The sequence below is a fragment of the Strigops habroptila genome, chromosome 3 (genome assembly GCF_004027225.2).
Source record: "Strigops habroptila isolate Jane chromosome 3, bStrHab1.2.pri, whole genome shotgun sequence".
NCBI classification, from domain to species: domain Eukaryota; kingdom Metazoa; phylum Chordata; class Aves; order Psittaciformes; family Psittacidae; genus Strigops; species Strigops habroptila.
In genome coordinates this window covers 4,545,201-4,571,867 of record NC_044279.2, presented here as the reverse complement: position 1 = coordinate 4,571,867, position 26,667 = coordinate 4,545,201, and the positions used below count along the sequence as shown (strand labels likewise).

At 44.5% G+C, this 26,667-nt stretch overlaps 1 protein-coding gene across 1 annotated transcript in view; it reads left to right on the top strand.

Moving 5' to 3' along the window:
* ITIH5 (inter-alpha-trypsin inhibitor heavy chain 5) overlaps positions 1 to 24,824 on the top strand; it is a 49,916-nt gene extending 25,092 nt beyond the window's left edge. Inside the window, exons 8-14 of the mRNA XM_030480174.1 lie at positions 10,081 to 10,252; positions 12,982 to 13,291; positions 16,077 to 16,630; positions 17,007 to 17,057; positions 18,149 to 18,265; positions 20,715 to 21,092; positions 22,204 to 24,824. Coding sequence (XP_030336034.1) covers positions 10,081 to 10,252; positions 12,982 to 13,291; positions 16,077 to 16,630; positions 17,007 to 17,057; positions 18,149 to 18,265; positions 20,715 to 21,092; positions 22,204 to 22,502 — 1,881 coding nt within the window. The 3' untranslated portion in view covers positions 22,503 to 24,824. The remainder of the gene's footprint in view (positions 1 to 10,080; positions 10,253 to 12,981; positions 13,292 to 16,076; positions 16,631 to 17,006; positions 17,058 to 18,148; positions 18,266 to 20,714; positions 21,093 to 22,203) is intronic.
* The last annotated feature ends 1,843 nt before the right edge of the window (positions 24,825 to 26,667 follow it).

Genomic DNA, 26,667 nt, shown 5'->3' with positions numbered 1-26,667 from the left:
GATTTGTCAGCTTTTCCATTTCAATTGGAAAGCAACAACCTGAGTGCATTCAATGTCTCCAGCACTGAGAACTTCATGCAGCTGCCTCCTACTTGGGAATACACAACAGCAACGTCATCTCAGTCCTCTCTGTAGATGTGAATATGGACTATAGGAACTACAACAGTAAATAAGACATCAGATCCATATAGACTTTAATTACCCAACTTCCAAGAAAGATGCAACTACTTGACATGCAGCAGAATAATCTGCCTTCAGCAAATCCTAGAACTTATAAATAATGACAGGGTCATACAGAGTAACCTTCAGAGCAAGATGCCCTCAGATACCCATGACAGGGAGCATCTTCTTGTGGCCTCAGGTCTAACAGCCAGCATGCCCTCAACTGATTTGCTCCATGCTGAGCAGTAGAAGTAGAGACATGATTTCCCAGGAAAACTCCAGCCCACTAATAAATGGCAAGTCCTTTACCTGGGCTCAGAATAAATGGGATGCAAAGATAATCACAGAGTTTGGCATGGAAATGGTGATGAGGCTTTAACTAAAACCCCAAGAGTTATCTCAGAGGTTTCAGTTGGATGTTTGCTGAATTCATGAAAGGATGAACTGAAAACAAGTGCTGCTGAAGACACAGCCCAGCAATTACCAGACAAGTCCATAGTGAAAAGGAAGGGGCTTAAATCAAGCTGGGAAATCAGTCCATAGAGCAGGGTCATTGAGCACTATGACCAGATATAGCTATGGCAGAACAGCTGCAGCATAATGCTTGGTCTGAAGCTCAGACTGGGACTAAGGGCCCAGGCTGGAGCTTAAATGTGCATGATTGTGGGTGGAGACACCAGGTGGGGCTGGTCAAAGCCATTAAACCCTATTAGAATGCTCAAGGCCCTGGCATACACATACAAGTTTCTGAAGCTCTAGATCTGGCTTTCTTTAGTAGTCCTTTCCAACCTGGAATTGTGTTTTTCCAGTTGCTGGAGCAATACCTGGAAGCCAGATGTGGCTTCTGTTTGTGCTTTTGTCATGGATCTGGTATGTGAACTTAGGTAGGTTACTTTGTCTGTGCCTGTATCTTTGCAGAGTCTTGTCTGTTTTGCTGGCAAACATATGGCTGGGCTTATGGCTGTGTGAGATCCCCCAAGTCTAAAAGACACCTGATCTTTGCCAAGATTTAAGCTATTAGTCTAGTATTGCTTCTAACAACGCTACTATTTCCAAGTAAATACCCCTTCACCCTAATATAGGGTGTGTACTACATGTTGCTCAACTAGGGTAGACTGTTTCGAACTGTGAAGCGCGGTTGAAGCTCAGAAGTGCTTGTGGGACCATGTGGAAGCTTGCTGGAGTGAGGTCTTCTACGTTATATTATTGTATGAAGTCATTAAACAGGCAGTTCTGACTCTGAGATCCCCATGATGTAATGTGGTCCCTTAGGAATGGAGTATAGTATACCACCTGTGTCATGAAGAGAGAGCTTTTGCTTGGATAGTTACCCCTGATGTAGCGACTTCATCGTCTCCTAAACATCTGCTCTCCTCTCTGAAGAGTTTTGGGCAAAGACTTGGCCTGTGTTCATATCTGAGGCACTGGCTTGGGATGGAAATGGGCATGGGAAGGGTTGGAGGCAGGATGTGTAGGAGGGAGTGGGGACCTTGGAACTGGAAATGCTATGGGGATTTCCCATTTGGAAATGGGGAAATTGGAAGGGGAGAAGGTGTTGGAGGACTATGAGAATCCTGTGGCAGATTCTCAGGTGGGAAAACAGACAAGTTTGCTTTTTCTTAAAGAAAAACTTAGTGCTCTTGTGTTGCTTAATGCTAACCCTGAGCAAAAGTGCTGGGTCTTTGCTCCAACCACTGTCACCATCCCTCACTCACTGGAGATGGAAATGGGGAAGCCACATTTAAAAGTAAGAGGTATCATAGTTCAAGGGCTATGAGAGGAGCTGGGTAAAGAGTCAGTCTCTGCAGCGGAGTACGAGATGGAAATACAGCATTCCTTTTCATGGAGAAACAACACCTCTTCCCTGAGTTGAAACGGCACAATCTGTCCTTGGTGTAATAGTACAGATCTTTTGTCCATGCAGAGGAAACAGCTCTCTGTGAAGGAGCAGAGTAACTCTCCTAGCAGGTTACACACACAGGTAGGATATTGTAAGAAGTTAGAAAGCTTCAAACCTGGCAGGCTTCCGACTGCTGAAGCACCCACTCTGAGATGGCGGCAACATGATGAAGAATGGGGTCTAAGCAATCCGAAAAGTATAGTAACCTGTGTCTCAGTCCAACTTCTGCTGCATAACATAACAGCTGATTGCTGGAATCGAGGGGATGTGCTGTGGACAGCCTCCTGGACACGTTAGCTCTTCCTAGCACTGTGTCTGTAGCTGATCTGTGTGAGAGAGAACGAAAGTCCCAAGTTGTTGGAACAGTTTTCATGCACTGGGACTAACTCCATCTTCTGAGGATGGGCAGAGGGAGAAATGGCAAGCTCTGCATTGAGGCCATGGGGCACTTTTCCCTTGGTGTCGACCTTTTTGCTGCTAGCTCCATGGAATTTGTTTGTCATGCTGACAGGGTGGGGGTTTGAGTGTCCAGCTGGCATATTATGGGATGTGATCCCACTTAAATGAGCTAAGCACAAGGCAAGAATGCAGCCTTCATATGCTGCTGTATCAATCTGGCTGCCTGCCCGTTGTTTCCGGTAGGGTTATTTCAGTATGGCACAGTGGGGCAGCCTTTAAGCTTTTCTCTTTAACTTACTATACAGAGATGTTTTCTTCTCCAACTGTAATCTATACTGCTCTGTTGATAAAGACTCAAAGTAATGATGCTTGGTGCTGATAAGAACTTGCCTCCTTAAATCTTTGTGTAGGCATTTATTTATACCTGCAATGCTGCAGTGAGATTGCAGAGACTGAGCATCTACTCTGCCCTCTGCATATGAAACTCCGGTTCCTCAGAAATCAGATCACCTTAAGGTTTTTTCATGTATTTATTCTCACCATGCTGTTGGGTGCTAGAGAAGTGAGTTACCCCAACTGATAGCTAAACTTGTCCACAATCTTAGTGATAGTCGTATCTCCTGCTGAGCAGAAATAGAGTCCTTAAATGCCATGGACAAATGTGGAGCGAAGTGGTTTACTCAATGTTAAGTGGAAAATCTGTTTCAGAAAAGGCAATAGAAAGAGTTGCTCTAAATGATGGAGTATTTCTTTTGCTGGGAAACCACAAAGCAACTTTCCTTGAGGCCATACAGGGAGTCAGCAATGCTGTATAGCAAAGGATCTATCACATTCAGGCAGGAGAGGCTGGACCATGGACTGAAGACAGAGCTGTCTTTACTGTCCAGAGCTCTACAATGAAACTCCCTCTCATCACAGGCCAGTGTCAGTGTAAAACAAAATGCTTGTTGTCCAGATTGTGAAGGAGTTTTCCTTGGTTACACGGTCAGTGTCTGCCAGGAAGAAAGCACAAAGATACATTGACCGGGAGAGGGTTAGTTGCAGTCACTGAACTGCAGTTCAGTGATGCTCTCTGCAGAGGAATAAAGGGCAGATTGTCCTCCCAAAGGGGAATGAGGGGGGTGGAGGAAGGTAAAAAAAATCCATGGATACACTTCTGGGTTAAACCCCATTACTGGTACAAAAGTCCCTGTTGCTGGCAAGTAGCATGTGATTGCGCTATGTGGGCAGAAACTGGGACATAGAGAAAAGCAAAACTCACAAGATGTGGCTTCAAACCTCAGCAGGAGTGACACTGCCCGAATCTTTGCTCTCTCTGTACCTCAGCTCCTCACTGTAAAATGGTAGTGGTGCTCACACTGCCTTTCCTTTGGCTACTGGATCCCAAACCAAGCCTATGGCACTACCTTACCTGACCTCAACAGCACTAGTTCAGGTGTGACTTTAATGTCAGCCTTCTCTTAAATCACAGTGTTAATCTCTCTGACAGACTATGAGCAGATTTGACCAGATATGGATGTTTCCAGAAGCCTGGAAAAGCCAATTCCAGACCTTTCTGTCAGCTGCCTTTACATGTTTGGAAAGGGAAAGATAGGAACCAAAGCATAGAGGATATTGAAGGGGAAGGGGGAGAGCTTCTGTTTGTTCTCCCTGTGCTTCCTTGCAGTGATTTGCCAAATGACATATTTACTTGTACTTTTCTCTTTCTTGCTGCAGATGATCAAGTTTCTAAGCCCTTCTCTGCACTGCTGCAGACAGTAACTTGTCTCAGACAAGTTACCGGGCAGAGCTATGGGTTCCTAATTCCCTTTGAGCTTCATCTTGTGCCTTAGCTCCTTTCTTGTCAAATACGGACTCTCACAGGTGATCTGGAAGGACAAAGTAAAAGCTACTGAAATTTTGTCCTCTAGTTGTGGCATCCTTCAGCATATGGTTGCAGATGGTCCCATGTCTGCATGTTCCTGTGCATCCCTTTCAGCTTGCTTCCCACAGGCTTTGGTTGTGAATGCTTTCCTCTTTGCTAGCCATTCTCTTTAGAGTGCCTGATCTCGAGCCCACGCAGTTCCCTGGTGCTGCTGAAGCTCTAAAGGGTCTGTGTCACTGGTGCTGATGTCTCCCTGCCCTGCAGATGTGAGGGCAGATGGCAGCTGTGTTTGGGTGTGCAGGGTGAAGCTGAGAATTGATCCAAGAGGCACTGATGGGGTGGGTGCTGGGGGAGTTCCATTTGCATCTGAAGCCGTTCCCAAAACGGGCTGAGTTACACTATAGTGCTGCAGAGACCCACTATCCATACGGAACTGGATTCAGCATGAACTGAAAGTCTTTCAGTATTAGGCTTGCACAGAGGATGTGAGCCTAGTATGAAGTGCTCCTAGGCAATGGAAAATGTGAATACGTGGGCTTGGGGCATGAATTATAATGAGGTGCTTGAATTCTCCCCTTGCTTCATAGCAAGGGCAATGCCTGGCAATGCCACAGCATCTAACAACCACACATTGTCTCCCTTTGAACTGCACAGCTTTCAGGGTAGCCAGGCTTCACCCTCACCCTGCTCCTCAAACAAACAAGAGACTGTGAGAGAAATGTCACCGGGACTCAGATTCCTCCTAAAAGGTGCCCAGATGGTCTGACATCATCCCAGATGTCTCTGAGGCAGCTCTTTGACCCAAGAAAGGGCTGAAGGCTCTCAGCTCTCCCATGGGAGAGTGTCTCTTCCCATTATTTGCTCCACTAGTGTTTAAGCAAAGTGAAGTCTTTCAGAGCTAACACCAAGGGCAAGGTACAGAGGAACGGGAGTGGAGCTGAGGGAGTTCTCTTCCTGCTATTGCTGGGGCTCATGTAACCTTGAATCATCTTGGCTGTAATGCAGGACCTTTAGAAAAGAAGAACCAGAAGAGCAGTTGTGTTGCATGTCCAGGTATCAGTGTGGAGGTGACAACGCAGACCAGAGTGGTGGCTGGGAGCTGGCTTGTCTCTGTCCTTGTAGCCTTGAGAAGGCACTGCACATTGGTCATCTAGAAAGTGTGAGCCCATCTTCAGCTTCTCAGCACAGACGTAAGCTGTGATCACTCCCTGGCAGCCATGGTCACCCCTCTTGTCCCCAGCTGTAGACCATGATTGCTCTGCCCCAGGTTTGGGGAATGGTATTTTGTAGCCCTGGAGGTGGCTGTTCCAAGCACTGGGTTCCTGCTGTGCTGACAGATCATTCACCAGCACAGTTTCTCAACGCAAATGCACTGGAGTGGCAATTCAATCTCCACCTCTCAGCTCAATTTCACCCATGCCAATTTTAGGGGAAACAGAGGAATTTTCCTCCACTGAGTTATCCTATGTTAAATCCTCTTTTAGAACTTGCCTCTGATGGCTACAAACCATTCCCAACTACCAAAATTTGATGTTTTTCCCAGCTGTTCTGTATTGCTGCTTCCTGCCCTTCTCTCCATTAATCCTTATTCTACCCTCCATGCAGAAACCCGTTTATCCAGGCAAACACATTGGGAGAAGTGTTTTACCTTACCTGGCACAAAGGCGCTGGATCCTTAAACTGATTTTCCTCAGTGCTAGTGGCTTAGATCTGCACCCAGCTTATCCCCAGCATGAACCAGCGTCATGCACGGGCATGGAGGAACGATCTGGCCCTCACCAGGGAAGAAGTGGTTAATGTTCTGCCTCGCAGGAGAGCGCCTTTGGCCCTAGTTCCAGTGCAATGACTCACTGGGGCCAGGCGGGAGTGGAAGTTGCAAAGACCCCATCGGCAGCCGAGCAGCTTGGGAATCCCATGGCAGCCTCAGCCCTTGGCTCCTCGGAGCCAGGAGAACTTCCAGCTGTGGCCATACAAGGCCAAGAACGAGAAACCTGCAGTCCTGTCCTGACTGAAGCCACTGCCAGGCACTCTCTGCACGAAGAGCTTTGAAGATCCTTGCCTGGGGGCTGGTGGAGGCTGGAGGAGAGGGCTGGGCAGCAGGAGCACTGGGTCATAACTGCATACTTAAGGATTTCAAGCAGTGCACTCTTACCAAGATACTCTGCTTATTTAAAGTCACTGTTGCCTGCCAGCTCCTGAATCATATCCAGCGCTCCAGAGGGAAGCCACATCCCTCTCTAGCAGCCCATTTATGGGTGAGGAATAGTGGTAGCAAAGTGTGTGTTGCCACTTTGTGAGGGCTGAAGTCTTTAGTATAAACCTGAAGGTCCTTACGGGCTGGGAGGAGAGATGGAAACGCACAGGATGAGCCAGGCAATTCATATTGCTCTAGGAGAGATGGAGACTCAGTTCAGTTCCTTTTGGCTCCAGTAAGATCAGGATTGGGCAGTATTAGGTCTTGAGGTGAGTCCTACCTTCTCTATAGCTGAGCTACTCAGCCTCTCAGAGACAGTGCTGGGAGACAGGCACTTCCAGACAATGACTCAGCTCATCCTAAACCCTATCCAAAACAGATGGGATGGATTACTCTCTGGAGGTGTCTTCCCCTGCCTAGGGAGGAATTAGATGCAATGCCCAGCTTTCTGATGACTGAGTTGGGAAAGCTGAATCCCACCCTTTATTTTTACTGGGGATGAAGTAAAAGCTACAGGAGAATGAACCATAAGGCCTCCCTCATTCTGTTTGCTTTGGAGCAAAACCATATATACACGCATACTTGTACATATGTTTGTGTGTATATAACATAAATTCAAAGGGTGTTTTTATTGGAGTTCAGAGGCAAGCACATGGTGGAGATGCCAGAATCCAGGCTGGCTTTGCATGTGTATTAAAACATGATGGAACCTTTTCCTGGGAAAAACTGACTCAAACTCCATGGAAATTACTGAACTGTGAAAAAAAAATAAGAGACAACAAGGAAAGAGAGAATGAAAAAAGGGGGTAGAGAAATGATCCCAGCCCCACATTTTCCCCCTGTAGGAGGGAGTGAGGAAGTGCTGCATTTTCTGCTTCAGTTCCCTCCTGCCCCCTTCTGCTGTTTCAGCTTGGATGGTGCGTACATCAAACTGCGTTGTTTCACCTTTTCTTTTCCTTTTCTTTTGGCTGAACACAGGCAAGAATGTCAAAAGAGATTTCTGAGCACACTGGAGGTGAGATGCAACAAGGCCAAAGCAAGGTTATTTCTCCTCTTGCCTTGTTCTCAGAAACAACAGAGCTGTTTGGGCCCAGTAAATCCCTCTGAGAAAAGTGCGGTTTGACAGAGTTGCAGCAAACTTAAAAGCGTTCTTTTTGTAATGGGAAAGGTCAAATGATGTTAATTACAATCAGAGCTATAATATGGATAATGAGATTCGGGGAGTTTCCCTCCAGATCACACTGCTTTTAGGCACTTTTTTTTCTCTCCCTTTACAACTGCAGGGGAGAGTGGAAGGGGAACGTTGCACGTAGGGAGCTGTTGTGGTCTCGTATCTTGTTTTAACATCCTGCCCCAAATCTTCTTCAGCAGAGTTGGGCATGAAGGCCTGATCACACTCAGACAGGATAGAAGCTTCTCCTTTTTCACTTTCTACTTACTTTGATCTCGTTTTTTGAGAGACAAATGCGTGGGCCACTCTTATTGTCCTGGAATAAATCCAAGAGTCCTTTTCTCCACTGTGTGATTGCTGCTTTGCCTTTGTGTGCATTCATGAGAGATGGTTTGGCTTACTGGATAGCCGGAAACTCAGATTTTGGAAAGCTCCCATTTGTGGCCTTGACATCATTCCTAAAGTAGTCTGTGCTTTGATTTTCCCTTCTGGAAATGAGACTGAATGTTTGAGAGTACCTCTGAAGGGTGACATAATGTATTACCTGATGCACTCTTACAATACAAAGGCTATTGTAAAAAAGGAGATGACAGAGCATAAACCCTTCCCTTCTTCCTTCAAAGAACTGCTCTTTAGCTAATCTTAGCAAGTTCTCTTTGGACTGTTAGAATGGGGAGACAGCCTTTGTGTTTGGGGCAGGCATTCATCTTCCTGAAGGTTTATTTGGTCATCTGTAGCGGTCTAACCCCAGCTGGCAACTAAGCACCACAGCATCATGATGTGAACCTAGTGGGGTTCTCCCCTTCACTTTGCAAGAGCTTCTTCCGCTAGCACTTAGTTTAGTATTCTTAGCTATGAAACATCCATAAAGTACATGGTAGTGAGACGTGGAACAATGTTCCAGCTAAGCAAATGGAGGGATGAATCCTGAAATCCCTACAGAGGAAAACGGTTTATACAGAGGACAGAAACAGACAGGGAGGGACTCCAGAACTGGCTCCAAAATGTTTGAAGCTATGGGAAATATTCCCCTTCACTTGGGATGGCCTGGAAGCCAAGACACCAGCTGGGAGGATGAGAGATTCCACTGCGGTGGGTAATTTGTTTGCAGTTGCATCATTGCATCATCAGCTTCGATGCAGAATCCAGAGGGATATTGATGACACAGCCTGAGCAGCCCTTTGAGCTCCTTTCCTGACTGTCTTTACATAGCAACATCAGGCCTAGAAATATGTGGTTTCCAGCACTGCTGATTGCCTTTTGTATTTTTTCTGGACAAGCCCTGCACTCATTTCCCTTGTAGGCATGAGAGAAACCTTTAAATGTTGCTAAGTCCACCATATGATTTCCTTGGAATTTGAAAAGCTTAATGGTGGCCAAGAAGAGGCAGAGCCAAGAAGCTGCTGATCCCTCTACTTACAGATATTGCCTCATATTCCTCCCATGAACTTTGCATCCAAATATAGGGTATATTTGCATGGATAAGGGCTGCTTTTGGGCATCTTCTTTCAGGTGGTCTTACTAAGCTGAAGTTTGTGCGAACACAGCTGCATGGCTGCTAAATCAAAGTGGGTCACACTGGGGAGAACTGGACACATCTGCATTCTTCCTGTTGGCTTTTCCTCAGTGGTCTGTCTTTCCCATCACCCAGGAACCTTAACCTCTCGCTATGAACTTGTCTTGCTATGAGCTTTCCCCACTGCCTATATTTATATAGGACAATAAACAGCGCAGCAATATAATGTTGGCGTATTGATGAAAACTGACATGCCTGGGACAAAAGTGACCAATCTGCAATGACTAGTCAGGGCTTATTTTTACATCTTATTAATTTGAACATATTAGCTTAAACATTTGTTAAATGCTGGAACTGTCCATTGTAGTATGTATACACCAATCGGTATCCTAATTGTGAACAGAGCATGTGCAGCCTTGACATATTTAGAGGTATTTCAACTTAAAAGTACCCTTTTTAACTATATGCCACTTAAAGCTTTACTGCAAGTCTAGAGGACTTTAGAAGAACTCCATGAGGTTTTTGGTATTAAACGACATTATTCAGTATCCCTTAGTTCAGAGCATGGTTCTCACAGTCACTGGGAGCTTTTATCCCAATTTCATACCTGATTTTTAAGCTTAGTTAGGTCCAAACATGTGTCTTGCAGCTTTATGAGGTCCTTAGGGCAAGAGTTATTCTTTCGTCTTCTATTTGCATACTACCTGGCACCACAGAGATCAGGCCTTGAGATGGGAAAGGACATCCCAATTTTCTTCATGAGCCAAACTGGCGGTGTAGAAATATCTGTAAGATCAGTAAATATCTTAAGAATTAAATTCTTGCCAACTAAAGCAGTGTCAGTTGTGCCTACTGGTGTCTTTTCTCTTTCTAGACCAAAGAAGCCCTCTTCACAATTCTCCAGGATCTAAGGCCTGAAGACCATTTCAATATTATTGGCTTTTCCAACCGAATAAAGGTCTGGCAGCAAGACCGGCTGGTGCCAGTTACTCCAAACAACATAAGAGATGCCAAAAAGTACATTCATAACATGTCGCCTACTGGAGGTAGGATCCAGAGATACAAATGAGATTAATTTTGATATCCAATTAACTGCAGAATGGAGAGTGGTGAATGGTCCTGTAGCAATAAAAACACATTGGGACCTAGGTGATGTACCAATGGAGCCCCTTCCCCACCTGCACTAGGGGTTATGTGACAGGAGGATATGTGCCCTTTATCAGTGTACATGATCGGAAGGTCTCCCCAGATCCAGTCATATGACCTTGATATACTTATTAAAGCCAAGGTGGGCCCATTCTCCCGTTTATCTGAAGGATGGAAAATTCCCAAGGTTGTTTCTTGAGGACACAGGAAAAAACATATCCTGGTGAAGGACACACAGGGCCAGTACTTGTGCAGTTTCTGAAAGCCTGTGTAAAAGCAGGCATGTAGTTTTGTCTGAGCTTGAAACTCCAGTGATGGACTACCCAGTGTGGGCTGCGGGACTGCCTTCTGCAAGAGTTAGTTTGTCAGCTATTGCTGTCATCTTTTCTCTACCAAGGAGTAGCCAGAAAGACATTGAAGAATTTCTTGTCCCTTTTTGCATGTGCAACATTGCCAAGAAGGAAGAAGGGAGAGGAGGAGACCATTTGCATTTGATTCGGTGGTCTCCTATGAAGCTATGAACACTAGCATAAAAAGCTCCAACAACATAGTGAGGTTTGTAATCGACATCATTTGGCAGTTGTGCCCATCCTATCTGAGCACTCCCCAGATAAGCTGAAAGCTGCAAATCCTTCCCCTTGAAAAAGTCAGCTGGCTGAGGTCAAGTGGGGCCTTTCCATGGCTGCCCCTGAGCACTGACCACTCCTAGCAAAGGAAACTCTCTGATGGAAAAACACAGCAAACAGGATGGTTTGCCATAATGCTTGCATTGTCAGAGGAAGAGTTTAGGAAGTGGTCAAGGGACCTGCCCAGTTAAACAATTACCAATAATGGGACTGAACTCAGGCTACAAAGCTTTTTACTCCTGAAGTACCAAAAGAGCTACGCAGGAACCAGCTGAGTTTGCCCATGAACCTGCCAAAGAACAAAAGTAAAAGGAAATGATTAACTCAGGTTCAACAGGAAGGTGCAGTGATTCTCCACCACAAGCCAGCAGTACTTCAGTTTTGGCTAACTCTGCATTTTCATCAGTCACAGACTGGTTTGGGTTGAAGGCACCTTAAAGCTCATCCAGTTCCAACCCCCTGCCACGGGCAGGGACACCTTCCACTAGAGCAGGTTGCTCCAAGCCCCTGTGTCCAACCTGGCCTTGAACACTGCCGATGGGGCAGCCACAGCTTCTCTGGGCACCCTGTGCCAGCGCCTCAGCACCCTCACAGGGAAGAACTTCTTCCTAATATGTATTTTTTTCCTAATATCTAAATATTAAGAAATAATACAATTATATTTTTCCTATAAGGGTGCTGTTGCTCAAGTATCCATCAGTGAATGTGAATGCACTCAGGCTGACACCACATACACACACAAAGGATGTGCTGTGCTTACACTGCTGTGTCATATTCACATATCATAGAAATGGGAAGAAGATACTGCTGCTAATCATTTGTGCATGCGACAAAAGGCGGTTTTCAGTGCTTGGTAGCTTTGTGATGTGGCTGGGTTTAAAATGACACAGTCTAATGCATGGAATGGTTTCCTTTGTTTCTGGGGAAAAAAACCCTGAAACTTTGGATCTGGATGGAGACTGAGGGAGTATTAGCATATTTCGGTGCAGGGTTTCGGTTCAAAACCATTTTGCATAAAAGCACAGTCTAGATTTTGAGGATTTTCCAGAAGTTTTAGCCTTTTTCCTGTTCCTTGCCTTGCTGCGGTCACTGGACCTGTGCACACTAAGTTTCTAGGTACACGATGCATGGTTAGACCTTGCTCATAACCTCTCTATATCTTGCTTTCTGGACCCCAAGAGCCTGTTGTGTATGGCTCTCAACCCACTTCACTCGCTTTCTTCCTGAGGGCTTTTTTTAACCCAGATGTACTGATCTTGCAAAGCTTCCACAACCAATCCCTCTTCGCTTTGAGTAGCTCAAGAAATATATGGAGCAAGGAGATACCTGTACTCATTTTCCTGCTTTCTTTTCTCTGAACACACAGTAGGCTTGGATCCTTTCCATGGCTTTTCTTCTAACACACATCTGTCCCCTCATTTATTTTCTGTGTTTTCCCTCTCCCCCACTTCAGGCAGCTCAATTCTTCCCTAGCCAGTTGTTTTGGGAAAACACACTCCTCAGCTAACAAAGCCATTTCTCTTCCCTTTAAACTTTCTTAGCCCTGGGCTTCAAAGAACAAACCCAACCATTTGTTTCCCCATTTGGAGGCTTTCTACCTTTCTCCAAATCTTGTGCCCTTCAGACAAAAAGTGAGCAGAACTTGTTTTCCTGGTTCAGATATCACCTGGGAGAGTCCCGTAATTAAGTTTAACTCTTCTTGTATGTACAGGCAGCACATGGTATGTGCTGTGGTTCTTCTTACCACAGCTGATTAGTAGACGTTGAGGCTTTCAAGGATACAGCAATTTCACATAATAAACTGCAATTCATAAGACAATAAAGAGCTAAACCAGACTGGTCCTGAGAACAGAACTGAATACAAGGGTTAGTGCAACCTCGTGTAGACAAAAAGGAACATCCTGATGAACAGAGATGCTGTCATTGCATTAAAGGGAGCTTAGGGAAATTATTTGTACCATTCTTAGAAGGAGAAATGAGCTAATCATTTTGTATCTTCCCAGGGACTAATATTAATGGTGCTCTCCAGACTGGTGCAAAGCTGCTAAATGATTACATTGCTCAGAACGACATTGATGCCAGGAGTGTCTCTCTGATCATCTTCCTCACGGATGGGAGGCCCACTGTTGGGGAAACACAGTCGTTAAAAATCCTCAGCAACACCAAGGATGCCATTCGTGATAAATTCTGCCTCTTCACCATTGGCATTGGCAATGATGTGGACCACAAGCTGCTGGAGAGGATGGCACTGGAGAACTGCGGCATGACGAGGCATTTCCAGGAGGATGAGGATGCAGCCAGCCACCTCAAAGGGTTTGTTCTGCTTTTTTCTGTGCTTGTATCTGCATTGGGAACTGTGGGCATGCATTTGGGAAGGAAAATCCTCTAAGGAGACGTCACAAGAGATGAGAGTTTCCCTGAGGCTCAACTCTGGTTAGAGAGGTAGAACGTGCTCAGATACTGAGGATGCTTACCCAGAAATTGTCTCCTTCCTAGCAGACCCCCTGGGCTGTGCTGGAGCTTCCCAGGCCCTCACACGAAGGCATTTGTTTCCCTAATTCAGGTTGTTGTTTGGAGCATGTAAACCTGGAGAGATAGGAAGGATGAGTGCCACCTCTCTGCAGGTGGATGGAGGAAGGAAAGGATGCATTGCTCACTTCAAATTGACAACATAAATGGTATTGAAGGGCTCAGGAATGAAGGTCCCAATTTGGGACAGAAAAGTATTCCATGTTTTTTGAAAACTATAACCTTTTGCCCAAAATCAAAAATATTTGACTTTGAAAAATACATAAGGGTCATTCCTTCATTCTGTCATTCTTTGTGACCCAAAATCCTAACAAGTTTCCTGTAATCCTCATCATTCAGTAGGACCAGACATTATGCTTCTCTTCTGTGACTGGGGAGCTGTAGTCCGAGGGGAGACCCTAGTGAGGATCAGCAAAAAGACATCTGAACAACAGCTCTGTCTAAAATGCCAGGCAGTGTGTCAGTATTTCCAGGCAAAGGTGTTTGGCTTTCACTCCCAAAATGTTAGTGCTTTGGACCTCAGAAACCAAAAAGAGACAGTCATTGAGCAGAGACCTCTCGCCTAGATAGTTTCTAATTCATCTGGAGCAATGAGACCATGCACCTTCCACCAGAGCTTTTCTTTCTGTGATGGCTATGTGTGGACAAGAGTATCTTCCTTTTAAACTGGATTTTGTAGATCTATCTGCCACTCTGCCCATGTCATTAGCCCATGCCATCTATTTTGGATAGCAAGTGGCAGCCCTGGCAAATGAAGGATGTGCTGATTGATTTGGCTGCAGGAACCCAACAGTGCAAGTACTTGTTCGACCACCTCTATTTGATAAACAGCTCACTGTTTATCAAGCTTAGTGATGGCAAACCCATTTGGAATCTGGTACCAAATTTATACAGAAAAGCACCATCACTTGCTGAAGACCAATTCAAATCACTGTTAGAGGGAAAATCTATGTAGGTGCCAATATAATTTCTGATTTCTGTGGTCAGTGAGTTGTATTTGCACACAGATACTTCCTTGCCTTGTATTATAAGACAGGTTGTAACTCTCGCTCCACCGTTTGTTACAACCCAGGAATTATTTCACAGAGAGTTCTCAGGTTTAATTCACTCATGTTTTAAAATGTGGTGAGGTCTCTGCATCAAAGACACAGAGTGCTCAGAAAGACTTTAAAAGAAAGTCAACCAATTCAGGCTTTGGGATTCCTTGGAGAGAGAATAAAGCAGGAAGTGTGACTTTAGCTTCCAGACAATCTGTTTAAGCAGATGTGAAAAATAAATGCAGCTTGATCTAAAGAAGGGCTGAGGCCAAATCTTTGTTTATTCACCAAATTAGACTCAAGTGACTTGCCAAGATAGGGACAGTCTGGCATTTAAATGGAAATCATGGCATTCTGGGAGCAGCTTGGGAAGATTCATCAAAAGCACATTGCTGCAGGGAAAACACAGTACTGTAAACTTGGGCCTTGACCCCTCGTAAAGGCTTTTTGGCTTCTCCAGCGTAAGGTATTCACAGAAGTATGGTAGGTCACGTTAACAAGGCATTGTAGGGTTAAGTTCTCTAGTTCCATGGAAGCCATGTCTTGCTCCAACAGAAAATTAGGGGGGGGGGGGGGGGGGGGTGGTACTAGATGATCTTAAGGTCCTTTCCAACCCTAACTATTCTATGATTCTATGAATAAGGTAGCAGTGAGTTCTCTTCTGCCAGGCTGACTGTATTTAGCACTTCAGGATTCCTCCATTCCTTGGAAATGTCCTCATTGATGGGGGCACAGCGTGATTCCTTCTCCATTTTCTTTCTCCTTTGGCCCTCAGAAAACTGTATGCTGCATGTCCTACACTGACCATTTCAAACGGTAATATCCAGGGCACTTCCAGCGATACAGAATCTTTGCTTCAGATACTCTCCAGATTTGGGGAACCTAATATCTTGGTATTATTACAGTTTCTGGCTCTGGAATATCATGCAATATATGACTAGAAAAATGTGGGTGACAGCATCGATTCTGAGTACATTTTGAAACTGTAGTTAGTGTTTTCTGTCAGCCTGAGAAGGCAAGAAATTACTTTTAATGCACAGGTCCTCTTAAGGAAACTTAAGTGGTCACAAATATGTCCCAGCAGAACTCTGGAATCATAGTAAAAGGTAGGTGACTTCCAGGCCATGCTGGGATGCTTCTGAACATATTAAAGAGACTCTGTTTGGATGCCTCAGACACTGAAAACTAAAATGAGGCAGAGAATAACTTTGGTTGAAAGAGACCTCTGGAGGTCATGTAAGACAGACTTCTGTTCAGAGAAGAGCCAACTTCAGACTTAGGTGAGGTTTCTCAGGGCCCTGTCCACTCAAGTTTGGAAAATCTCTAAGGGTAGAGACTCCCCCCATCTCTCTGGGCACAGCTGCAGTGGATGCAGTAGTTAAATTTAGGGCCTGGCAGCAATAACTGCTCCTGAATGTCTTATGAGCTGTATTAGATAGTCTGACTGTATCCTTGGCCATGTATAAGTGCAAGATTGTGTGCATACACTTGGATGAACAGTAGTAATGGTGAGAAATGTGCCTTCGTTTCAGATTCTATGATGAAATAGGGACACCTCTTCTCTCTGACATCCGTGTTGATTACCCTGAAGACAACGTGGAGCAAGTCACCCAGAACTTTTTCCCTAACTACTTTAATGGCTCTGAAATCATAATAGCTGGCAAACTCATCAACCGCACCTCAGACAGTCTCCATGTGGAGGTGACTGCTAGCAACTCCAAGAAGTACATCCTCCTCAAGAAAGATGTGGCTATTGACCTGCCAAGCAGGAACGATATTAGCGGCATCCCTGGTCTGGAAGATGGCAAAGGTGATACAAACTACATTGAGAGGGCATGGAGTTACCTCACCATCAAGGAACTGCTTAACTCTCAGTTGAAGAGTGATGACAGTCAGGAAAAAGACTATTTGATGGAGAAAGCTAAGTCGATAGCCCTGACTTACAATTTTGTTACTCCCTTCACTGTTCTGAAGATGAGAGAGGCTGGGCTCCATCCAGAACCAGCTCCAGAGGAGTTTATCAGCCCTTCTACTGATGGCATCGGTGAAAAGTTGCAGAGCTTACAGGGACACAAGGCACCACCAGGTATGAGAGGAAATAACCATGCGCTGGTAAGAAATCTTTTCACATAGGCAATATCTCATGGCTGACTTTGGCAACAGGTATGATGTAGCCAATAAACTGAGGGGTGATACACAGAAAGGTGAGATTTTCATATTGATTTTGCTAACTGTGGGTTGGGTGACCTTAAACAAACCATTTAGGAAGCTGATTCACCCGCTAGAAGCACTTTACTGCTCTGTAGAAACTATTGAAGAAAAACTGGTATTCTAAATGAAGCTTAAAATAGCTACAGGAATACGTCCATAATCTTGCTGAATGATTTTGGGAACATTATTATACTATGGTTCTTTCTGCTGCTAAATAAGTAATTGTAACAGCCTTCCTCCCCCATTTCTAGGTATACAGAGACAGCAAGATAAACAAAGAATTAAAATCTCCAAAACCTCAGGTCAGTGCCTGTTTTCCTGCCTTTAATAATCGTGGTCTACTTATGGAAACCTCAGTTGAATGCCACTGTGGTATAACCATCCCAATGGATCAGCCACAATCCTACTTACTAGACCTGCAGAGTAGGGAGGAAAATGAAAACAAAACCAAAATACACAGAGGATCAATAATGAGAAACATTTCTCATTACTGATCAGTAACCAGCAGTGAGGAATCATGGCAAGGCAGATGGTCTACAAAACTTGATCCTCATGTTTGAGGCTTCTGTAGATTAGGGGAGAACAAGCAGCATGTTCCTTCTGTACTAGAACTAGTCAAAACCCCATTTTATAAAGTAATTTTCCTGAGGTATAAATAACGTTGTTGAAGGGAAAAAAATAATTTCTATAGTGTTTCACTATTTTCCTGTTCATTCTGCACCGCTACTTAACATCCTTTTCATACATTAAACACTGAAGAATAAGCCCAGATCAAGAATTTAGACTTGAATTTCACTGGATTAAGGTCAAATTTACCTTAAAAACTAAAGTTTTGGTTTGTCTTATTCCTAATGGCACCTATGTGGTAGTTAATGATAGGTCAAGGATTATTGAAAAATTAATATTGTGGGACTGTTTAATATATGCTGTGGTCTGCCCCAATCTGACATTGAGGGTCAGGAAGGTTCTATGTGAGGTGCGTCCTTGGTTAGAAGATACATTTTTGTGTGCTGTGGGGGATGTAGCCTGACAACAAAGTATGGAGTAATATAAAACTCTGCATGACAACTCCCAGTGAACTCATATTCCAGGAAGAAAATATCCTGATTTTCAATGGGACTGTTCTGGGGTTTAAATTTCCATTGAAAACCCAACCTCTCTGTGAGAAAAACAAAACAAAATAGAATAGATCTTTGTGAAAAAACAAAGCAAAACTTGGCATTTCCTGGCAAACTCCTTCCAACCCTCTAAAAACAACAAACTAGGAGGTCTTAGAAAAAAGCAGGGACAAAGATATTTTGAAAAGCAGTTTTGTTGAAGTTTTGTTACAGTTTTGGACACTGAAGTTTTGTGCAAGTCTCTCACATATGTCTCTTCTTCCATGTCTTCTCAGCGGATGGAGACCCTCACTTTGTCATTGATTTCCCCTCCAGCAAGTTCTCTGTCTGCTTCAATATTGACGGAGAACCTGGCGACATCCTCCGACTGGTCTCTGATCATAAGGAATCTGGTAAGCAGCCAAGTAAAGCAGCTACTTAAGGGTTGGAACTAGATGATCTTAAGGTCTTTTGCAACCCTAACTATTCTATGATTCTACTTGTGGAGGAAAACTGAAGTGTAAGGCCAGCTCTCTGGCAATCAGACTAAGCACCAAGGTGCTTCATAGGCAAGAAAGGGGCAAGAAATGAGAAAAAGCTGTTTTTCTGGACAGGCAATGGAAAATTGGTGCACACCAGTTTTCTGGCTCTAATCACCTGGATTGGAAGGGGAGGTAAACTGTTCACTTGCGCTTACTGAGCTCCAACTTTATCATAGTTTATGGGTAAATCCACAGCAATCCTAAGCAAGGAGGAAGCCTGGTCACTGTTATATACACAATTCATCTACGGAAGTGTTTGTCAACAGAGTAGACCTAACCATAGAAAGAATTGGCCTTTATATGTATTCAAACTTTTCCTAGTTCAGGTCTTCATTGACTGAAATCAAGGGATCAGCAACTACACATAAACGGCCAAGAGGGCTGTTGAGGTGCATGAGGACTCCATTGCATCCTTTTAGTCCAGCTAGATTGGAGAGCAAAATTCCTGATCATTGGATTCGGTATGGTCTAGGGGTTGCACTTGACCAGTGCTACAACAGCCACAGCTGAACAAACACCCACAGGCATTTTGCATCCTGCATGTAGTGTTTGCATAAGCCACCTCCATGTGAGAGATTACACAGAGGACCAGCTTTCTGGTGTGGAGGCAGTGCTTTGATGGTGCATCTTTACCAGTTCTCTAGTTACACAAAGTTACAACAGGGAAATAAAAGATTTGGACTCATCAAAATTGCTCTGTTGTTGGAACTTTACTCTTTTCTTGCAGTACTTTTTGCTTCAGGACACAGGGAAGTATCCAAACAGGCTAAAATGACAGCCCTGAGAATATCCATACTATTCATGATCCGCTTTGCCCAAGCCAGCCTGATCCTCAGGGGCCCAAACTGTGGTCTGATCCGACCTGGAATTCTAAGCAGGGCAGCTAATAAGCAGATTATGTCCTGAAGCAGGCAAATGGTTGGAGGAAGGGGTGTCAAAACCAGAGACAATGCACAGACTTGTTTTACAAAGAAGATAAAAAACCCCACAATGAAGTTATAAGAATTCTGTTCTGTGCAGCAGTGGTCTAGCCTCCATATTTCTGTATTCATGCTTTAGTGAATAAGATCTAGCTCCTGGCAAACTTCTTTCATAGGTTCTGTTCTACCACTTCAATGATTTTGTGGCTCAAATGCAGAAGAAGCTTGAGGAAAAAAGACTCTGTAGCACTAGTAAGTTGAGCCTATGAAGACAGAAATGAGAGATCCCCTCAGACATGGATATGGAGATATTTCATCTCACTGCTAATGGCTTGGGTTAGCAACAAGCCTCCTCCTTTATTATTTACTGTCTAGTAGCTGTTCAGAGGCCTGTGGGAAGTGAGACACTGTCTTATGGACAGCAAGTTACAAAAGTAATTAAAACTATTCGGAATCTTACCACAGGCATCTAGACTTTATTTGACTCAGTGGGATCTGCACCTTAGACTACTCAGAAGTGGTTCTTTGGGGGCAAAACTGAGGGAAGTGGGAAAGGCAGCATTGGTGAAGCTGGAAATAACCCATCTGGAGCGCAGGTTTCACTCTTCTGCAATGATACAAAGAGAACCTGGATTTCTTACACTGCCACCTGAGGAGGTTCAGCACTTCACCTCAGACTGTTGCAGGTCACTCTGAGGTGAAGTTGCTCATGTGTTGCCCAAGGTAGTAACCCTTACTCTGTGGCTTCCCAGGCTGATTCTTAGGAGTCAGCTAGAGAGGGACATCAAACCACAACTGTCTACCACCCTGAATATCTCTGAGACAGCAGCATTCAGATACACCCAGGTATCTTCCTAGAAGTTCAGTCCCTATGCCAGATGTGGTATGAGGAAAAGCAGGACTGCCAGCAGCTTTTCTTAGTCCTCCAAGACCTGGTATGTTTGCCCAGGTTTGAGTTATGCATCAACAGATAGGTGGTCTAGGTAAACCATAGCATGGTTGGTCAGGCTAAAGTAGTCGGGAAGATAAGTACTTGTCCTCTGTGGCTCAAAATCCTTGTACGTCATTGTCTTGATCATAGTTGGATCTAAGGTTGGAACTTAGGAAGTGGCTATGCTATGAAGCAGCTGATTCTATCCTGTAGCACTGTGTACACAATATTAGGACTAAAGGGGCTGGGAGAACCTGTCTCCAGGGAAGGCCAGTATTTCTGAGCTTGGGTAAACTTAGGTGCTCTGTGTAAGGTAATCAGTTTATAGCAGACTGGTTAAACTGTTTTAGGTGAAATAATCAAGTATGAGGTGGTGAATCTTCATGTCCTCAGTTGCAAGGTCTGTATCTTTGAGACAATAGATCTGTTCTTGATTTCAGCTTTCACTTACTGATTGTTTTCCTGCAAGGTGTAACTGTGAATGGGCAATTAGTTGGAGCTCCTGCACCACCCAACGGCCACAAGAAGCATCGGACTTACTTCAGCACCATCACTATCCTCAACAACAAGCCAGAGAGATCTTACCTAGAGATCACACCCAAAAGAATCATCCTGGATGATGGGGAAAGACTTCTTCTGTCCTGTGGTCGGAGCGCTGTTGTGCGAAGCAGCAGCCTCGAGGTGTCCATCTGTGCCAATTCCAACATTACTGTGACAATACGAGACACCATCAGCTTTGTCATCCTCATCCACCGTTACAAGAAGCCGGCCCCATATCAGAGGAATCACTTGGGGTTCTACATCTCCAACAGTAAAGGCCTCTCTTCTGATTCCCATGGGCTACTGGGTAGGTAACAAGTTCTTGGGTTCAGAGCTGTAAACCAGACCAAAATGATCCTTCCAAACAATTTTAAATGACAGAGACAGGAGGTAATGAACAACGCAGGTGGGGATTAAGTTCCCAGGTGGGACTTTTGCATCCACTCTCAAACATCTTCTCTGTTGCTAGTGTCCCCAACTCTTCTGTCATCTTTTTCCATATGAGTGATCTCCCACTATCCTAGCGCTGTGGCTGGTTTTCACATTTCCACTCTTTTAATGATTATTTAACAGAGTTATCATTAGAATACACATGCTTGATGCTCCCCATACAGAGACACAAGCCAAATATTCCACAAGAACCCTGAATAAGGCACCAGTAAGAGATTCTCTAACAGTATCCCTAATTCAGAACAGCCTGATTTAGATCGACAAACACTGGTACTTTTTGTGGCCCCTTTCTTTCAAACATGAAGTGAAAGAAGAGCTATCCCCATATTTGGAGAGAAACTAGGCTTTAGGTAGGCTCAGAGAACGTCTAGATGGTTAGTTTCTTTCAGCCAACAAGAAGCAGTGTTGCTTCTGGCCATGTACAGATGCAGAACCCTAAGACTGAAGCCATAGTTTCCATGACATCCACGTACCCTCAGATTAAACAGATGACCCCTCAGGAGTGGGGTTTTGAATTCAGGCCACAAATGAATTGCATTTTGTGAATTGCATGCACAAACCTCTAAATCCACACTTAGGTTTGGCCTAAAAGAGCTTGTCCCCAAGAAAACTTGGGGCTTCAGGCCTAGATCTTTCTGCTTGCTGATGGGCATTGTGTGGGTTATTATCCCCTAGTAACTGTGGCCCACAGACGGGAACTTGCTACTAGCAGCTCAAGAAGCTCTTTAGCTGAGGGAATGTGTCTTGATGAGTGAAAAAGGAAATAGGGTTTTATTCTAATCTCTGTGTTTGTGAGATTTAGAAAAGAACCGAAGGACTTATTAGATTCATCCTGCTATTGCAGAGAAGCTCTTTAGAACCCCATACAGTAAGAACTCTCAAAACATGGCTTATTAGAAAACAACCAACAAACTTACAAACAGGCACAAAACAGCCAGTGATGGACTCTGTTTTATCTTGCCTTGCAGGTCAGTTCTTGAACCACGAAGTTAAACTTCTGCAGGCATCTCTAAACACAAGTCATCAACAGGTTGGTCAGAATCAAACTGATGCATTGAAGCCAAACCCTACAAACACCCTGAAAGTGAAGGGACGGCTCGTTCCTGTTGTGTGGAAGCAAAGGAGGATCTACAATGGCCAGCAGGAAGTTGAGTGCTGGTTTGCCAAAAACAATGCGGACAAACTGATCGATGGGAGCTATAAAGACTATTTGGCTTCTCATCCTTTTGACACAGGGACCAGTTTTGGGACAAGTAACAGCCTTTAAGACAGATAAGAGCCATGCATTGCAGCAGCATGTGTGACAGTGTTTCCCCTCTGCAGCCTCTAGAGCTAGGCGACTTATGAATATTTCTTTATTTTTTGGCGCCAAAGAAACCAAGGCTTTTTGTCCTTGGAAATCAGCTGTTTCTCTTTCATGCTAGATGGATGTTGTTCATCAAACTCCTGAATACAAGGAGGTTGGGGAGGGGAAGGGTTGAGGACATGCTAAAGGCATGATGAGTGTTCTCCCAGTAGGAATGGAGGGAGAAATGGTCCAGCACTCATATCAAGCGATGCAGAGAGCTGCTGGCCTTAAAATTAACCCATGCAGGGATCTGTGCAATACCCCCAGGGGCCGGTGAGTCACCCAGAGAGAGGCACAGATCATACAGCACAGTGCCTATCTAGAGGGACAACCTTGGGTGTCCTCCTTTATGCTTTGTAACTTGGAGCATCTGCTCCAACCATGGTCCCTGGGGAAGGGAGAGAAAGAGACAGGGGAGGTGGGTGGTTATTCATCTACAGTGCCCCATTAGCATCAAAGAGGTAACAAAACCTTATAAACCAACAGGCCACAAGAGAATATTGCTTTCTTGGTTATTAGGATGAGGTCTGGGTTTGCCACTAAGCATGATTTTCCCTGAACCCCTATGGACCCTTAAAACAGTGATGGAAACCTTCATGTGTTTATTGCTGTCTCAGTGTACAGGCTGCATGCTTAAAAAGCATGTGGTCCAGGCTCCCATTCCATGAAGCATCTCATTTATGTAACATTGCAGGTTTAGTGATATCTTGAATCTTGACACCCTCAGAGAAACACATTCCACCGTGAGCTTCCAATAGAGCTGTCACCTCCTTGAGCCGAGCATCCCCTCTGCTTAGGAGAGATTTAAATTCTCTAAAGCACACGGGACAGCTTTTAACCCTACAAAGTAGCCTCTTGAGTTTGGACCAAACATCTTTAGCTGCTTTTCTAATCAGGGAGGAAGTCTTTATTTACTTCAAGTTGTAAAAAAACTTTCATCCCAATTTCCCCTGGCTCCTTCTCCTTCCTTACGCTGCAGGAATCTGTACACAGCAGGAATTTGGCATCAGGAGGTTACAGAAGGGGCCGCCAGCCACCCCCACTGCAGGTGGTGCAAACCTCCAACCCCAAACTGCAAGGCTGTGGTCTATTTTAAAGTGAGGCATCGCTGAATAATGCTATAGCTCAGCCACGGGGGAGTTTGGTTAATAGAGAACTTGGCCAAAGAGGACTTTGACAACCACAAAGACATTTAGATGGCAAGGCCAAATTGAGCTCATGTATACTCTGCCTTTCCAGAACTGAAAGGAAAGAGGGTGGGTGTGGAAGCATCTCCAGGAACTAAATGATATCCATGTGTTAGGAGGAAACAGAGTTGCCAGAGAGCTACAGAAATGAGTTCAATCTTGACTGATTTTTTTTCATATTTAATATTTCACATTAAATCATATTGGTGCTGGGGGTGGGGTGGTAATTTTCCAGTTGCTTCATCTTCTGGTTAGCACTGCTAGCCCTGTGGCTGCAGAGCAGGAGGCAAGCATGGTTTCTTATTCACACCGAGTGCTACGGGGACAAGGGAACTAGCCAAAAGCAACCAGCTAGATTTAATTGCTGGAAAATGCTTACAGAGAGCTCAGTTAGTGCAAAACTCAGGCCAAGGTTTGTGCTTTGGAAGAGAACATAAAAAACCCTACTGCTTTGCGCCCAGCTATGTTAAGAAATAGCTCTCCTGTAAGGGAGAACTGAAAGCATGCAGTAACCCAAGAGGTTAATGCTCCGCAGCATGCTCATGGGCCAAAAATGGGATGGGAAAGAACATCTGTGAAGTTTACTTCTCCAGCCAAGACAACAGTGGAAAGATCACCAGCCCATTTCCAAACAACCTCCCATATCACTAACACAGGGTGAGCACGATAGTGGTGGTGAACTTCCAGACAGTCCAGTCTTCTTCATACTGTCCTCACTGAAGAGATTTCTTTGAAATCTTTACTCTCCTCCCACATTTAACTGTTCAAGTGTATTGCTAAGGGGATTGATTGGCTAAAGGTCTCCTCTTGTCTCATCTCTCCTGTACATAGATATGTATATATATACACACATACACATATTGCTAATGCTTCAGGTGCATCATTCATTACTCCTCTTCCTCCTACTCCAGCCAAGGAAACATATTTCTTTCAGGGCCTGAAGAGAACAATGATGAAGTCCAGCTTTCCAGCCATATGAAGCACCTGGAGCAATATACTCAAGTTCTCGTTTAGGCTCCAGTTATCCATTTCACAATAAATATTTTACAGTGAACACTGCAGTGAAGCTTTCATTTGGAGTAGATAAAATGAGCTTTGAAACTAAGGTTATGTATGTTTTATGCTGCTGGACAAGCTCATGTTACTAGATGGCTGAAAGAACCACTCACAAGTTAACAATAGGTTGTAAACCAAATTAATTTCAGTGGAAAATTAAAGGTCAATGATGTTCTTCAGCCTCTACATACTTGGTAGGAAGCAACAAGTGTGTTTAGATGAACGAACTCTAGGGTTCTACTCCCACATCAAACTGAGAATTTAACCATGCAGAGAAGAGTGATCCAGCCTTTAAACACAGTAGATTAGGAGATGAGAAGCCAGAGTTTGTGCTCCTGCTGCCCCAAGAGCAGTAAGAGCCAAGGCACAGGTCATGGACTGTGAACTTCAGCTTTCCCAACCATAAAGGGGGCATTACAACATTTCCCTCTCTCAGAAGAACATGTCCAAGCTCAATCCTTATAATCCTTTGTGGTAGCAAGGGAGCTCTAAGGAAATGCACTGCTGTCACTGCACATACAGGCACACGTTTGTTCTCATCTCCAAGAGTGTCACAGAGCACATAGTTTTGCAGTGATATGGTTAAAGATTGCAAGCCATTGCATTGCAAACTGCTCAGATGGCTGAGGAATGAGGGCTGAACAATCACTTGGAGTGCAATGGTAATGATTGCACACTATCATATCAGACAAGGGAACAGGACCACTGAATTTAGGGCTCCTGAGACAGGAATGGCCACGCAATGCTCAAGAGGGACAACCTTCCCCCATATCATAGTTACCCTGCTATTGCCTGTTGTGAACCTTCCCAGCCAGCCTTAGCTAAGGGCCAAGATGAAGATCATGCCACTCACCTTCCATTGTAGAACAAGGGCATTGCTGTGTCTGAGTTTGCACTCTTCAAGTAGTGCAGCATTGCTCTGTGCAGCCCTATAGCAAGAACAAAACCCAAAATACCAGTGCACCTCAAAAAAGGCAGTGAGTTTTTGATAGGGAAAGTGTTTTAATCTATTCTCAACTAAGACCTTAAACAGCATAGGAATTACTCCAGCCCTTACCAGCACAGAACTCTGCCAGACAAGCAAAAGTTGAATTGATTTCACTAAGCACTATACGTGATCTATTCAGAGAGCTGCATGGCACATGCTCCAAAAGCATCTGATGTAGGATTTTGACCCTTCATTAAGTAAGAAACAAAAAAATGACTTAACTTCCAGCAATACAGTATAAGGCTGCCCAGCTGCAAGCATAGCCAACTGTGTCTACTTCACTAAGGACATGCAAGACTTTGACTTGCATCTAATTCCTCTAAACTACTTTGAAGTTTGGGAAACAAAACAAAGAACCCACACAAATCCAAACAACTTCACACGCTCTCAGCTCAGCTTTTAGAAGTCTAAATCTGTCTAAGTCCAAAACCCAAAATCCTTTATTTTCTACTCCTTAATAAGGAGTGGTTTCTTGGGAAAACACAAGGGAGGGAGAGAAAATAAAAGATAATCCCCACCCAGTGCTTCTGGGGACTGTTTATGGCTCAACTGGGTCTATCAGTTCAGTACAATTCAGTTCAGCAGATCCTGGATCAGGCCGTGCCCTGAGGTCTATCCACAGTCTGGACTCTGTATGGGTCTCATCACAGCTGTGTGTCTGCACCCAGCCTGGGAGCACATTGTGCAACTGCTCTGCTCACTCTTCCCAGGAGAGCTGTGAAGTGGTTTGCATTGTTGTGTGTTTATAGATGAATACAGTATGTTAACAAAAGGGCCAGGGCAAAGACCTGCACTCACACACAGAGCAAAAGGTGCCATATCTAGGATGACCCAGGGGTCTTCTCCTGCACCA